We start from the raw sequence: 16,748 nt of genomic DNA, 5'->3' as shown, positions 1-16,748 counted from the left end.
TCTTTCTGAAAGTGCAGTGCGCGCAACTACGGCTCTCTCTCACTCTCTCTCGCACGAATTGTACGCCACGTTGAAAATAACATCTTAATGAATTCATGCGCTCTGTATTTGCCATCCGCGCGCGAACCGCATACTTAAACAAACGCATATGGTCTTTGCGTTCGCAAATTAAATGTCAGAGTTAATTGTAAGTGTAATTAAAGACGAGACGAGAACGCACGAATTTACTTTTTATTTTCAAATTACAAAGCTTAATTTTGTCATATCATTTAATTACCTCATGGACAACGGAACGCATGAGAGTATAAAGGGGAACATTCACATTCATTAATTTTTATTTTACGAAATATGTAACATTCTTCGAGGCATTTTTCGAAGGAGCATAGCGTACGTTTTCCGTTTAACTGAGGTTTTCATAAACCAAACGAGCAGACAAGGATAAAAATAAGAGTGTGTGCCTACATATTTTAAAACATTAATCCTTATGTATGTACTTAGCGGAAAGGTGTATATTGAGAGACGTGTTATATTGAAAATTGACAAACTTCCGAAGCGATATTATTCGATCCGATTTTCGCTTGGGGGGAGGGGACAGAATTGAAAATCGCGTTGTAATACAATTTGTAGCTAAAAAGTTATCTGATAGCTCTACTTAACGTTCTACGGAGCATTACTTACATTCCTTCTCACTGTTCTCCACGGAACTTTTCCAATCAACTGTTTTCTCTTAAGATACCGAATGTCGATATTTTCTAACGATGACCAAGGGCCTGTCTCAACAATTTCAAGCGAGGCGACAACTTTAACTAAAACTTGAACGAGACTTGTTATTTTTCCGCGACAGCTACGTCAACGTCGATGTCGACGCGATGCAAACTTCGGATTTCCCGAAACGAACCCTATCATAAAATCGAGTAAGAAAATCTACACGTTCCAAAAAGTGCGAAGTTGCTTTTATTGCATGACTCATTGTTTTCCGGTGAGGATCATCAAAATACTGGGCGAACGTTTTTGCTCTTGTACCAAGAAGAAATGCTGATGTGCAACGGAAGATCACGCCTCATTTTTCATCTCGAACTTTATCGAGCTGATAGAAAAACCAGAGTCACGAGAAATACAGTAACAAAATTGATTGCTTTTATCATTTAATACAATCGTTTTAATATTTGATATTGTGAGAAAATAGCTTTCAATACGAAACTGAATGGTTTTTAATAAAGCAAAATGTCAGAATATGAACGCAAGTAAGTTCTGAGGTTTTTAATAGGTTTTTAAAATGTTCCTTTTAGAGATGAGACAAAAAAAAGTGAAAACCTAAAAACTCAATTAATCTTCTCATAATATTTAAGTATTTATATGTAACAATCTTAGTATCTCATTTTAATCAACTGAAACAACACGAAAATGAATTTAAAAGAGAAGTAGATTTAGAAAAAATTCAGACGAAAGTTGTATGATCTACAGTTAGAAAAAAATTGATTTATAAAATATTTTGTATTAAAATTTTTATGTTAAAAAAATGTCAGAAAAAAGTACCTGGTAACCTATTAATTTTTTTAATAACTTTAATACTTTAATATGGAGAATATAGAAAAATCATGGTATTAATGTGAATTGAGGGAAGATGTAACATATAAAACTTTTCCAGAAATAACTTTATCACATTGAGGAATTAGGCTATAAAAAATGAATATAATATTTCTGAAACGTCTATTTATTCTTGCGAATAAAATAATTAAAGCTTTCCAATATTTCAGATTTCCGGGAAAATCAATTAAGCAGCCTTTAGACGGTCAATATTATTATACAATGTTATCAATCGTCTACAGGCCGCTTTAAAATGCTAATACGGCTCTGTGATTAGTTTATGACATCTTGAAGTGCTTAAGACGGTCTTAAATATAAAAACTGACTATAAACACCGACGTAAAACTTTTAAACGCGACTTCTTGACAAATACTCTCTTAAATATAAAAAACAAGCGACGGTTATTGAAAAAGTTGTAAGATCTATAAAACAATGTGCTTCTTGATATGTATTGCCATTTAAGATTTTTAAAAAGGTAATTACCTGGATTAACAGGATAAAGTAACATATTGAATTTATTATAGTTATTATACTTCTCTTGAAGAAATTTATATGTTTCGGTATACTTTGTATAAATTGATTGACTATAAAAAAAACGTGGTAAAAAGTTTTGCTGACTCTCTTGTACATACACACAACACACGACACGTGCGCGCACGCTCGCCCGCCTACCCATCTATCCACCCTCTCATCCCTTCACCCCACACCCCACACACACGGACACACACATGCACACAAATCCGAATTACTTCAAAATGTTTTATTGATAAAATTAAGAAAAAATATCAATCTTTTAAGAAAAAATGTTATATAAATAAAAATCCATACAAATTTCTTATTAAAAAGTTGCAGAAAGAAAAGATAATTAAAATAACGTAAAAAATGTAAACATAAAGAATGTAATAAATATTATAATGGACAAATCGATCAAACAACTCTAACAATTTTTTTAAATAAAATATTAATAAATGGATTTTATCCAATCTCATCAATAATAATAGCGGATTTCTTTCATTCTAACAAAACATTTTACTTTTTGTTATAACTTTTAATAAAGCTTTTACCAACAGATTTTATTTGCATAATACTTTTTTCTTATTTTTACTCATAGAGTGTAACAGCGCAGTTTGGTCATTAAAACTTGAGGTTCCATAAAGGATGTAAGGTAGTTAGCTGCCTATTTTTTTGTTGCATTTTAGATTGTTAAAAGATAAACAAAGAGAGAGAAAGAGGGGGGAGGGGGAGAAAATGCTTATTCTACTCTGTATAAACATTTTACAGATACTTCCAAAGTATTTCTAATTAAAAAAGTTGACTCAACTAACAATACTCTAATCGATTATTCACTGATGCATTCAATAAACGCGTTTTACTCCTATCTTGTCCGCAATAATCGCTTAAAATAACGAAAGTATAAAACACTGCTTCTTCCTGCACAAAGTGACCAATTATTTCTTGTGAAAATGTTACTAATATCTCTCGCGCCTAATTCCCTTGATGTGATTCACGTTGATAATCATTAAAGGAAATCTTATCAATACGTCTTAATACTATCGGGTGTGCTCAGTTTCTCAATGAATTGAACAGTGACGTATCCATGGCTGCGTATCGTAGGATCTTATCGGATTAAAAGATACGAAGAATCGAGGAGTCAAGAGTTTCTCCTCGAGGAATTGCGATATAAGAAATTGGAATCCGTAAATCCGTAATTCTCACTTCTCGCAAACGGAGCGTACGAGCGCTTCTCTTGAACGTTTTTTTTTTTTTTTTTCCAAAAGATAAAACACCATTAACGGACGCTTGATGTTTCTCTCTTCGGAAGAGTAAAGAAGAAACCCCGAATATACGAGTGTGTAGATGAAACTTTCATGAATCGGAAAATTTCATATTTCGTTCCGACACATGGCCAGAAAAAAACTGGCACCTTCCCCCTTTCTCGGAGAATTTTGTTTTTCAAATGCGAAAGATTGATTTTGTCAACGCCGACGTGAATACCGTTCGTCTGCCGACGCATATATTTCTGAAGCGTTTGTTTTATTATTTCTAAAAATATCAGCAGAAGGCATATTTGAAAATTATTACTCTCATCACTTCCTTTATTGCAGTTATTGTTCCAAGAAGAAGCTGTTAAATTGTATTTACAGTTAATCAATGTTGATGGAGAAGGAAACCTATAATGAAAAATTATATCGTCATTAACTTTATCGATAAGCCATCGGTAGAACATACGCGGGAAGTTTGACCTCACCGAAAGAAAGTAAAACAAATGACTTTCACTCGTGGTTCTATCGATCGTTTGACGAAGTAATGCTGGTGATGCACGTCTACAAAGTGCGAACGTATGCTAACATTATCGGGTTACTAGCAGATAAGCCGTTATCGTGACTCATTAATTTTATGGAATGATTTTATTTGACACGAGAAGTGACAAGAGAGAGAAAGAAAGATAGATCATTACAGAAGTAAGATGATAGAGTTAAAGTACACATAGAAAAAAACGCATGCAGCATATTTGTGTGTGTGTGTTTTAAATGCTATATGTTTCTTAAGATAAAATAAATGTGAACGTACATTTCCATTCCGTTATTTCTGAAGTAATTACATTTTATGGCAATATTAAAAAGATTTAATTTCATAATAAGAAGTTAATTTAAATTCTATGCTTCAAGATTCTTAAATCACTTATAATTTAATTGTATTCATTAGCGTTTCTGTCACGGCATATTTAGAAGATTATATTAAAATGTTAAAATACTGCCATTTTACTGTAGCTTGAAGAATCAAGTAGAAATACAGGAGACGGAAAATTATATAGAAGAATTAGGAGAAATATTATACGATTAAGTTTCTTGTGAATTAAAAGTAATGTAAATTTATTTTCCATGTTTATTATAACTTCGTTAGAACCGTTTTTAATATAAGGAAACATATGGACTTTCTTTACTTGTCTTATACAATAGTTTATACGATTTTAATAAATTTATTCCATTTGTTACGTTTTACTTCTGCAATGAATAAACAAATGAATTTTAGACCATCGTATACGCGACACATTTTATGTTACTACATCATGATTAATTTTACATTACCGTACAGTCATGGAAGAAACTAATCAATTAATGGAACTTGTAACTTCTTGATTAGTCTTCCACGGCTTAAACTAATCTTCGAGCAACTTAAAATAACTAGCTTAATTCAATAACTAAATCAACAACAATCGTTAACAAAGTACGTAGAATGTTTAAGTATCCCCTTATCTACTTGATAAATAATTACGAAGTGTAGCAGAGGTAAGTTTGATACATATATAGCGTCGAAAGTCGCAGAAGGTACGAAAGTAACAAGTACATAACAGGTAAAAGTACATATCGGAGAATTGTAAACAAACATTTATCAAGAAGTTATCTCCCGTAGCGTGCGATAAGTGTTCCAAATGAGGAGTGCAATCGTTTGTGTCGTCTTGAGACAATGGCGAAAGTTTCACATGCTGTGAATAACCGAATAGCCGAGGAATCGCTAAAATATTCCAAGTGACTGCATAACAAGCTTCTCAACAATGCCCAGATCACTTTGCGTGGGCTCGTGGCTCGTGGGGTATATTCATATTTGCTTTATCATGTAAAAAACATCAAGATACCTTCGAAACAATTTTGAAGATAAAAGAAAGACTATCCGAGTAAAAGGTTTACCAAAGAAAAAGAAGACCGTTGGATTATTCACACGAGATTATACACAGAAAAAAAATTAGATTATATACAAAATAAATTAGATAATGAAATTGCTTCATGTTATTTTTATTAAATTATTATAATAGACATATAATCTTTATCTGTATCTTAGATAAAAGAAGTGTTACCTTTTTTAAATTATCTAAGATAATGTAAATAATAATGAGACTCAAGTATATATTGTTTTTAGTCTCAAATTTCAAGAAAACAAACACATCCTAATCATTTGTTAAAACATGGTTAAGATATACAATAGTTGAATGAATTATATTTGTGGCTAATATTCCTAAACTTTTCTCTCCGTGTAATTTTTATCTGTGCATTGATTTAAATCAAAGAAGGAATCTTTTTTTGTCTGTTTAAATTATTTGGAGAACTTGTGTTTTTAAAAAATAAAGATTTAGCAATAAAAATATTGTAGAAATAAAAATATTTTTTCAATATCCTAAATTTTGTTTGATAGCAATATTATTTAAATATTATCTACAACTACATTTTATCTAGATTAATAAATTTAAATTTTTATTTTATCTAGTATACATTTACATACAATTTATCTTATCTTTATTTAGTAATTTAAAATTTTTTAAGCACAACTAATTCAGTTTAACAATCGTTGTCTCATACATAAAAATAAAAAAATTTTTAATGAATTTCATGACTTTAAATAAATGTAACTTGTTCAAATGAAAGAATTTTGTTTACAACATTACAAACATTATTACATTTTGTTACAGGTTTTGAGATTTGTTGTACACTGAAGAAGACCATTAATTAAAGGTTGAAACGTCGAAAGGTTCGTTTATTATATTTAATTAGTAATGTTTTTGTTTATTGACCCTTGCATATAACACGGACTCTTGACCCCATTACTTGTTTGTGATTTTAAATTGTATTCACACGAGCGTCTTGAGCATTATCAATTTGTTTTATTTTTTTTTAATTTTGTAATTTTATCAAGAAGAATATATTAATTTTTATTCAATAGTAATTTTTACGAGTCGAGAAGAAACATATATCGGACGAGAAATAACAATAGGTCTGTTCTTTTTAGCTGAACTGACTGCACTAGTTCACAGTTTATCTTTTTCCCTTCACGTTAAAAGAAGAAAGATAAACTCTGAACTAGTGCAGCTAGTTTAGCTAAAAAGAACAGGCCTAATATCTTCAAAGCAAGAATTAAATGACTATTATAATGGGGGGGGAGGGGACACTTTGCTGAAACTTAAGATTAACAAACTCATAAAGGGAAGATTCTATATTCTCGTTCACATCTCAAAATGCGATAATTACGAAATTGACACTAATTCTTTTCTGTGCATCTTCAAATATCATTAGCATTACATCTTGTAAATGCTCATTCTTATTTATGAGGAATTCGTATTCCTGCTTTCTGTCCAAATGTTTTCAAAAACCCTCTGGTGAAAGAGATAAAAAAAGACACTAAAAGATAAACGTAAAACGTTTGTGATAGGAGGAGAAATAAAAATCCCTTTTACATGAACTCCTGAGAAACGAAATGGGAAGGGGTAGGGGAAACACTAAAAAAGCGAGTGCCAAAAGTGTAACGTTCCATTTTTGAAAAATCAACACGTTCCCGGAAGCGATCGATTGAGCAAACGATCGATAAAGCAAATAACGAAGACTCAGTCAAATTTATGTGAGACGGGACCAGACGGAGAGGTAATAGATTCTTCAGTCCTGTTTCACGTGCGGGGGCGAAATACGTCGACGATACGCTCTTTCACTCACCTATCACAGAGATCCTCCGGGCCGGACGAGGTGGCGCGGATGACACGCGCTATCGACACCGAGTCGCTCAGGGCGATCACAAGGGTGATCACGAAAACCGCGACAGTCATGGTGCCGCCGTGTGATCGACGAATATCCGAAACGCGCGTGTAACACTCGTCGATCGCGTGCCGCGACGAGCGGGATTCGTCCGATCGTGTGAAAGTCGTTCGATCGAACGAAGGCGTTCACGCGCGTGCGATCTGCGCCGGCTGAGAAAAATCGGCCGAGTTCCTGCCCCCGGGAAGTATCTCGAGCGCTATAACTCGAGCGCCTTCTTGCTGATCGGTTATATCTGCGCCGCGTGTGCGCACGAGTTCGCCGATAACGCGCCGTTCGGTGAAGGCGTGTGGGTGACTTCCCCCCCGGTCGGATGGTCGTTGATTACGCGCATCGCTCGCACTATGCAAATTTCGGGAAGAAGAGCACGCGCCACCGGGCCGCTTTGCCGTTTATCCGGCGGAAGATAAGCTCCGGAACAAGAGCGATAGATAGGAAATAATGTAGATCAAGGAAAGAAAGCGGAGTGATTGCTGTTAAGATAATATGTGATTATTTAAAAGTGTTGTGGCGAAGGTGGCACGTATAAGATCCGAGGTGTGTGTATGTAGTCCTCTCTGATACGAATTCCTCTCGATAGGCTTCATTGAGAGAAAAGTATCTGGTTTTGTGATTGTAATTGAATATTAAAACAATTATCCCCGCAAACATCAAGTTACACTTATGTAACTATTATAATAATACAGTTATTATATAATTATTAGTTATAATTTTCTACTCAACAATATAATTATTATATAACGAGTATGTCATATAACAGTTACATTATTGAATGAAGAATTAACAGTTATAATTTTCCACTGAACAATGTAACTGTTATATGACAATTATATTGTTGAATAAGAAATTATAACTAACAGTTATATAACTTTACGTTTATTGAGTTAGATGTTTTATTCTTTCAGTTATTACTTCTATAATGATAAAGAAACTTCGCCAAATATAACATAGATCTCTTAAAGCGATACCCTAATAGGATAACATTTATTAAATTGTAATCTACAAATATGTATATATATATTTACAAAAAGAGACATGAAAATATTGATAACTGCATAATTAATTTTGAAGTAGAATTTTGGCAAAACTATAGTGGATTATTTTAAGGGTGCTTGTAGAATTAAATTTGGTAAAAAATTGTTCTATAATTGAGCAAAACATTTTAGTCGTGTAAAACATTTATAAATATGATTAATCCAGGTACACGATTATAAAAGTATACAATTTAAATTATAATGAAGAAATATTGCAACACGAAATTATATATTCAGCATGGTAAGATTTTAAATAAAGAATGAAAAGATTTTTATATTTATATCTCGAATTTTTGGATTTATCTAATTTGTGACAAATATTTTATTCCAACGAAATTGCTGCGTTATGACGTATCATTTTAACAAAATTATTGCTAAAGTTTTATTAGTTCATGATATCATTACGGTGAAATATTTGCACAATGTATCTGTCGAGGTCAGAAAATAAACATTCCATTATATTAACTGATAAAAACGCGGAAATTCCGATTTGATAATTAAAGAAAAAAAAATTAAATATGATTTATTTTTATAAAATATTTCCTGAAAACGATTTTATCAAATGGGAGAATAAAACTTGCACGTTTTTCTTTTGCAAATTGCGTAGTTTAAACAACAGTGAGTATATGATTGATAATATCAGATTATTTTGCACGTTTATAACGTCATAAAATTGTTTCACTTATATTTTTTTCTTTTCTATTTTTAATAATGTGATTTTAAACATAAAAAATGGAAGTGCAGCGTAATCTATCTATTAAGCCAGTAACCTAATCTAATCTTTGTATTATGTACATATGTTGTATTTTGTGAAACAGTATAAGATATTTGTACAAATCGGCAGAAAACGTTTCACATTAAACTGTCAAGGGCTTCTAGGAATTCTCATATTGAATTACTTGTATTTCGTATAAATGTCTCATGTGGAAGAAATGGAAAAAGAAAAATGTAGCATTACTATGTCTACTATGTCAGTTTTAGAACTCATTTTGTCCTACGTTTATTTTTGCTTATGTTACTAAAAATCTAATTATTGCAAAATTTGATACGATATTATAAAAAATGCTACATTATTAATTTAATAGAAGACACTTTATAGTTTGCCTCGGTAGATGAATTGGTAAAACACCTGCACGGAATGTAGGGAGATTCCAGGTTCGAATTTTAACTGAGGATTTTTCTTGCAATAAAATCATTTGCAGTTTTTGAGGGAAGTGCAAATTCTATACGTGCTTCTGAAGCATTAACATTACGTATTTCGGTTTCAAATCGGACGAATATGCGGCACGTAGTTCGAATAGAGTTTTTAAAAGTTAAAAGTTATTATTTAGCATTAATAATCGCTGTGATTGACATGAGCTTGCCATTCTTATGTTTGACTTCACAATTTGTATTTATGTGAAAAATTTTATTTTTAGTTTTATTTAAAAAAATATAAATTTAATGCTGGTATGTGCGTGGGTCAGTATTAACAATCTCGGCTAATAATAATAGGATTAAATATTTTTTCTTTAATGTTACCTTTTCAATCGAGAGGATCGAGCAAATCCCGCGGAACCGAGAATTTTGAATTACAATGCGCGATATTCAATATAAAATTTAATAAAATGTCAAGAGCGTGTATTCAATTATGCTTATTTCTCAAGGAGAACTCTAGTGTAAAACATCTTTAAGTATTAATAAAGATAAGATATTTTACGCAAAACGGAAAAATTTTGAAGAGCTGTTATAACAAGAGCTGTTTAAATGTTAAGAGCAGTGTACATTTGTTATCTTGAATTTTATTTTAAACGTTTACAATATTTAATTATAATTGTTTTTTTATTGTATTTAGAAAGGAATTTGTAAATCGTTTTTATAAATTTTATAACAAATGTATTTTATAAAAGATTTTAATACTTGAAATCTCTAAAAAGAGATTTCAGGTACGAGATTGTAAAAGTGACTTAATTCAACATATGTTTTTATGATAAAAATTGCTTGCTTAAGTTATTCTTATCATATCTGATTGTGAGATAAAATGATTACAAAGATAATTTTCTTTTATAGCGTATGTGTAATATTGTTCATTTAAAGTTTCGACATAATTTATATTCAATACCCGTGTTCATTATTTGACGTCGAATTAATTACACACTGTTAGTTTTATGAATATATTATGCTTTTGTAAATATATGGTTAATAATGAACTGGATTTCTGTAACAATTTTGAATTTTGACTTATAATTAATTCCAAAATAAACAATAAATACACTGAGAGAACAATTTGTTTTAATGAAGAAAATACATATTCATAAAACTATATATTTTGATGCAAGCAGTTGTTTCTTTTATTTAAGTAAAAGTATTTACTCTTAAGTACACAAACATATTACCTGGAGTATATAATTTTATATTATTGCATTCTTTACATTTAAATAATGATTTTACAAGTAATTCAATAATATTATCAAACTTAATTAAATTGTTTTCTTCAATAAAGAATCTGATCATCTTGAATATGAAAACAATCTAACAGTAAATGTTTCTTAAAACTGCAAGAAAAATATGATTAAAATTTGATTAAAATTATTTCTTTACTTTATTTACACAAATCTTTTAATTAAGAAATTTTTAACTTGACTGCAAGTAAATACGCTATTAAAACCTATTAAATAAATTTATTTTTTTATATTAAGATCTTTTTCTCTCAATATAAATTTTAATAATTTAAAAGCATTACAGCCGAATTTTCTTAAAAGAATTTTAAGGAAATCAATTTTGTCTTGTAATTAAATGTAATTAATCTTAACAATAAACAGTAAAACAGTCTTAATCTTATTTTAATTAAAAAGTTATAATTTATAGATTAAATTATTTCTTTATATGTAATAATTATATTTACACATAAATATGTAGCGATTTTAATTAGATTGTACAATATTTGATTACCATATATATATATATATATGTTTATTGTATTTTTTATTTTATCATTTACTTTTTATGTAAAAAACGTTTCATATTTAAAGATAAATTTTTTTTTCTTTTATGAAAAGAAGGGAAGAAACGTTAAATGTTTTCGATTTGAATAGGGTCAAATCTTTAATTTGGAAAGGATATTCTGTGATATAGGGTACATATATTATTGAAATACAACGGTATATGAAGAGAGAGAGAGAAACTCGATAGGGCCGTCTGCGCTCTTGGGAATACACTCATATATCGAGGAAAACCAACGAGATCGAGAGGCTGGAGAGCGGATGAATGAAAAAGTTAATTGGATGTAGTTCTTCTCGCGTGAGGATTATGATTTTCTTTTTCGTCGTATTATGACATATTTCTGTATACTAACGCGGAAAAAAATATAGGACACATTGCAGCATAATAATCTGCCGTATATCCGCGTTTGTCGGCAACTTTATAATGAAGTATAGTGTTTTTAGTTGTTGTTTTGTCCAACTTTCTTTGACAATATCAAACTTGTGTAGGTTAACATCGCTGTTGTTCTTATTTCAAGAGGCGGCAAAAGCTTTGTCATTACAGTATACATACAAGTGGGCCAAAGTTGGTCGAATTCTCAATGTTTTAATAATTCTTCATTTTACTTTTTAAGCATTATTTTACATGTAGATCAGATTTTATGTACTAAAACTTTTGCAGATGTTTTTTTCAGATTTATGAAAAGTTTTGATAAGTTTTTTTTTATCACCACTCTCCCACAGCGTATCATGTAATGAAACATGTACAACGTTTTTTGACTGTGGTTGTAGACGTTATCACGCAAGGTTTATCACGCATTATCCTTTGAACACGCAAGAAATTTGTCACGAAAAAAACAAAGTGCAAATGCGGCTTAATTAGTAGCTGCCAAGCCGAAGTTTCATAAATCCCGGGCAACCGATAAAGGTGTAGTGTTAAATAATTATATGCGATAACCTGTTTGCGAAAATGCGAAACTCACAGATACGGTGATTCAATGCGAACGTTATCTTCACGAGTTCCTACTACGTACGGTCAACACACATGCGTACTACGCACGCATATCGCACATCCTGTAACGAGTGTATATCGCCACGCACTCTTTCTTGTTGAGTGACGCGTCGCGATACAGATAATGCTCGCACGCAAATCCTTTGCTACAAAAATTAGTCAATAAATATTTTCTAGCCTGAACATATGTGGAATTATATACCTCGTGCATCAATAAATTATTTGATTCTTCTGCGTACTTTATAGAAATTTACTACTGACAGTATTCAATTGGCCAGTGATTGATTATTTGTTTCGAGGAGGGAAGAGAATGCATACCACTTGAGTCATTTTTTATTATATTTTTTATTTATTACAGAATCGTATCAAATAAACGTTGAAAGTTGTATTTTAGAGACATATTACCAAAATAACTTTTTAACCATTAATAAATCAATTTAATGTAAGTCTTTTTGCAACATATTGCGAAAGGTACGATTTCAATTAATTATTATTAAAATTATTAATGAAGTAAATTAATGAATTTGCATTATTTTAATTATTTAAATTCATAAATTTTTTATTTCACAGGTGATACGATTCAAGAGATCCACAAATATGATTAAAACGACCAGTCTGAGTCATATCTGTGGATCTCTTGAATCGTATTTGAAATATGGAATTCATGAATTCAAAAAATTAAAATTATAAGAATTTATTAATTAATACTTATTTTATTATTAACATTAATAATACATTATAAAAAAGTATTAAATATTTAATAATTAATAAATAATACAGATGAAAATGTAATATGACGTCAAAATGAAACTAGCGGAAATTGAAATACGTTTACTATTAATTATTAGTGTTACTGTTGTCACTTTTTAGTTCTATATTAATATTATTTATTATAATATAATAAAATTCATTATAATATAATAAAAATTTGATAAATTAGAATATTTTTTAAAAATGTATCTATAAAAATACTACTTGAAACAGGTATTTTAAAATAATTATTTTGTATAATAAATATAATAAAAGTAAATAGTACTTAACATTTAGTTATACATTTACTTCAAATACGATACTTATTTTATATTTTGACATGTTATAGATGAATAAGTTTTTTCTATTATTTATTAATTTCTTATTTTGTATTAAGAAATACAAAATTATAAATAAACAGTAGAAAGTACAGAAAACTTATTTATCATAACACATCAAAATGTAAAATAAGTACCTTATTTTAAGTAAATATATACATAAAATAAATAGTTTTTTTTTATTACGTAGAATGCTTATTTCAAGTAGCATTTCTATAGATACATTATATGAATAAATATTTCTATTACTTTTCCTTCTTCAACTAATTATTTTCCAGTACGTTCCTTAAGTAATTATTACAATACGTTATTTAATATCAAAGATATCTGTAATGAGTATTCATTATACCAAGGTCATAGAGTAAATTAGGGTATTATATCCATACGGAAAAGATAGCCATAGTCTGTAATTTTTCCAGTAATTGTTAAATAGTGCATTTTTATAGTCATTCTGAAAGATAATCAATATTTACAGTATTTTGTATGCATACACTATTCAAAACAATCTTATTCTGAATATTATATAATACTTTTACTTTTGACTACCTGCAAAGTTTTGCATGTGTCCTCTAAAAGCTGCTATAACGTCGATTAAATTACTGTTAAGCTATCATAATCAACGTTACGTATATAATAAAGGAACCTAAATTGTAACATGACTTATAATTTGTGCTTTTATTTTCACTATTTATTTAAATGCACTATGATCATCTTTTTCTTACAATTCGGCCAAGATGGCTCACTTTGTTTTTTCATACATTGTTTTTTTTTAAACTATAGAAAGCTGTTTTCTTTTTCTTACTTTAAAAGAATTATAATTGTTATGTTATTATTGCAATATTAAATTTTAAAATTTTCATGTTACTATTGCAATATTATAATTATAACTAAGTCACACATAATTAAATACGTGTTTATACTAAGCATAGAAAATTGTAAGTTTTATTTATCACTTTGGAAAATATTACATTCATTTTTAATATGAAACGTGTATAGCCAACTGTTCCATAATAATATGGCCACCTATTCCTTAAAATTTTGATAAGATGGACAATGCATATGTTACAATATTTTGTTAATATTGATTTCTAATAAGTGTTTTCTCTTTAAATTCTATAGTATTATTAATTTTAAGATTCAGCGATATGTCAAACATTATTAAAAAACAACCAAAAAATGCGTTTTTTGCATTTTAAAAAATTATGGCTATCTTATCCGAGTTTACCCTATCATCTTCTCCTCAATAATTGATAAATACATTAAACTATAAATGTAAGACATTCTACAATAAATTTTCTTTTATGACAATATAAAAAAATCAGTCTAAAATTGCAGGATTACATTATTATGAGTTATACACGTGTAGAGCAAAAATTAACAACATTGGATCTGATTTTTTTAAGTGTTAATGTTAACACACAAAATTAGATGGAAGCTGACAAATATCTTATTTATTATATTATTCATTTCTTATTTATTTTATATTTTCGTCACTTAATACTTTACATTTAATAAATATAAAAAAATATTCAGGAAAGATTAGTATTTAAGTAACAAATACGTATTTGGCAACTTTTATTTATCAAAGAGCAATATTAGTGTTTGTAAACCTTCTAATCGTGTTTGGATTTTTTCAACCCGAATGTTTTTGGGGAATTCTCGTGGTATTAGAGTATTGTTACATTTTTGCATGTTTGAGTTACTCTATTCACACTAAAATCAAAATATCGTAGGCATTCAGAAAAATCACAAAACTTAAACCTTTTATGAACAATACTCTAATCGAAGAGAACTTTTTAAAAGCATTCGGATGGAAGTAGACTCGAACACGGTTAGAAGGTTAATTAAGGGAGTATTATAATTTGCCGGATTAAAACAATGGATTTTTTAAAATCAGTTTTTCAATCTTTATACTGTTAAAAGTTAGCCTATTAAATGGTTTAATAAAATTCGAACAGTTTGCCGTTATGTTAAAGAACGACGTGCAGACCGAACGATGATTTGTAAAACTTTGAATGTATTTTTCTTGAATTCATATTCCATTCAACTTTATCCCAGGCTTTTTCTCAGAAATTATTGAACCAGAAATTATCGACTTCCGTTTTCAATCAAAATATTTGTAATACTTGTGTATATGGTTTGTTCTTTATTTTAATTGATCGCCTTTTTGTCCAACGTTGTGATAAATAATTTTTTCTAGTTCTAATGATAACTACATTTGAAGATTAACATAAACCTCTATTGGTTTAAGAGCAGCACAAGAGATGTAATCCCTGGAACAGTTTTTGTAAATTGCACACAGTATTTATAAATATCTTTATAACATATTAATATAATATAAAGATATTTATAAATACTGTGTGTAATTTACAATTTCCTTATTATTAATAATAAGAAATTAATACTAAAAGTTAAGTTTTCATAAAGTTAAAAAATATACACATATATAACGCCAATATCCACAATATTTTCAATTCACAGTAAAAATTTATTAAAATTATCTTTAAAATAGTCCTCGAAACTACAATACTCACTTGATACGCAAAAGTAATTAATTACTCTCTTTCAAGTTGGTTCTTCATGAAGATTGTGGTTTTCACCTGATGCATGCTGTCAAGCATGATCCATGTGTGACTGCCTTTGCAAAGGTACTCTCGGTAGTTTGGCGTTGCCTTCCGCGAGAGCTGGTGATCAGAGAGCTGGTGATCAATTAAACATCCGTATGGCCTAGGTGGATTTGAACGTAGATTTCGGCACAGAAGGCAGACGCGCAACAATTGCGTTACTATAATCACATATAATTTATCACAAGTCAAATTAATTCTGCTAGTATTAAACTTCTGGAAAGGAATGTTTAAAGAATCCGTTTATTGTTAGGAGTGGACGGTGTCTACGTTTTTGATTGCGAAGCTGTGGTAGTGATGTGCAGCATTGAGAATAGTGTGTGTGCATATAGCGTAAAATACGAAATGGTTCAAAGGAAAAGAAAGCGGAAGAGAAGAAGGACGAACTTTATTCTCTATCGCTCATCATATTACGCTACATTTTACGCGCCACGTGTAATGCCGTTCTCCGTCCCGATGCACATTATATCTATAACATGTATAGAGAAATAAATTGATCCTTGCCCGGCGGATATCAAGTCCATTGGGACCCATCTCTGTTGAATGCCAACCGTCAAAGCGTCAATCGTCGTTTGTTTCATCCCTTTCACCCTACCTTACTGCCTAAAATGCCGGTCGGGGGGGAGAGAAATGAGGGCGACAAAACAAACGGCGAGAGTCACGCTTTGACGGTTGATATTCGGTAGAAATTGGGTCTGAGTCGACTCGATATCCGCCGGATGGTTAAACAATATTTTAGTCTCTTCAGCATCGAAACGAGCAATTTTATTCTTACTCTTTGCGCGTCTTGCGTTTGTCAAAATGTCTCCATTGGATTTTAAAGAAGAGCTTCTGAATGTGTTGTCAATCGGCTAATTGTGTCGC

The 16,748-nt window shown here is 30.1% G+C and overlaps 1 protein-coding gene and 1 long non-coding RNA gene across 3 annotated transcripts in view; one reads left to right on the top strand and one right to left on the bottom strand.

The window, feature by feature from the left end:
• The window catches only part of LOC105203240 (trehalase), a 40,460-nt gene extending 33,090 nt beyond the window's left edge, over positions 1-7,370 (bottom strand). For both annotated transcript variants that reach the window (XM_011172015.3, XM_039456787.1), the window contains exon 1: positions 7,068-7,370. In XM_011172015.3, coding sequence (XP_011170317.1) covers positions 7,068-7,177 — 110 coding nt within the window. In that variant the 5' untranslated portion in view covers positions 7,178-7,370. The remainder of the gene's footprint in view (positions 1-7,067) is intronic.
• The window catches only part of LOC120359408, a 130,896-nt gene that overhangs the window by 37,737 nt on the left and 76,411 nt on the right, over positions 1-16,748 (top strand). Inside the window, exon 2 of the long non-coding RNA XR_005576172.1 lies at positions 6,053-6,111. This is a non-coding gene — a long non-coding RNA (uncharacterized LOC120359408). The remainder of the gene's footprint in view (positions 1-6,052; positions 6,112-16,748) is intronic.

This window comes from Solenopsis invicta, chromosome 13, assembly GCF_016802725.1.
Source record: "Solenopsis invicta isolate M01_SB chromosome 13, UNIL_Sinv_3.0, whole genome shotgun sequence".
NCBI classification, from domain to species: domain Eukaryota; kingdom Metazoa; phylum Arthropoda; class Insecta; order Hymenoptera; family Formicidae; genus Solenopsis; species Solenopsis invicta.
The sequence above is the reverse complement of the archived record's forward strand: the minus strand, read 5'-3'. Positions and strand labels throughout refer to the sequence as shown.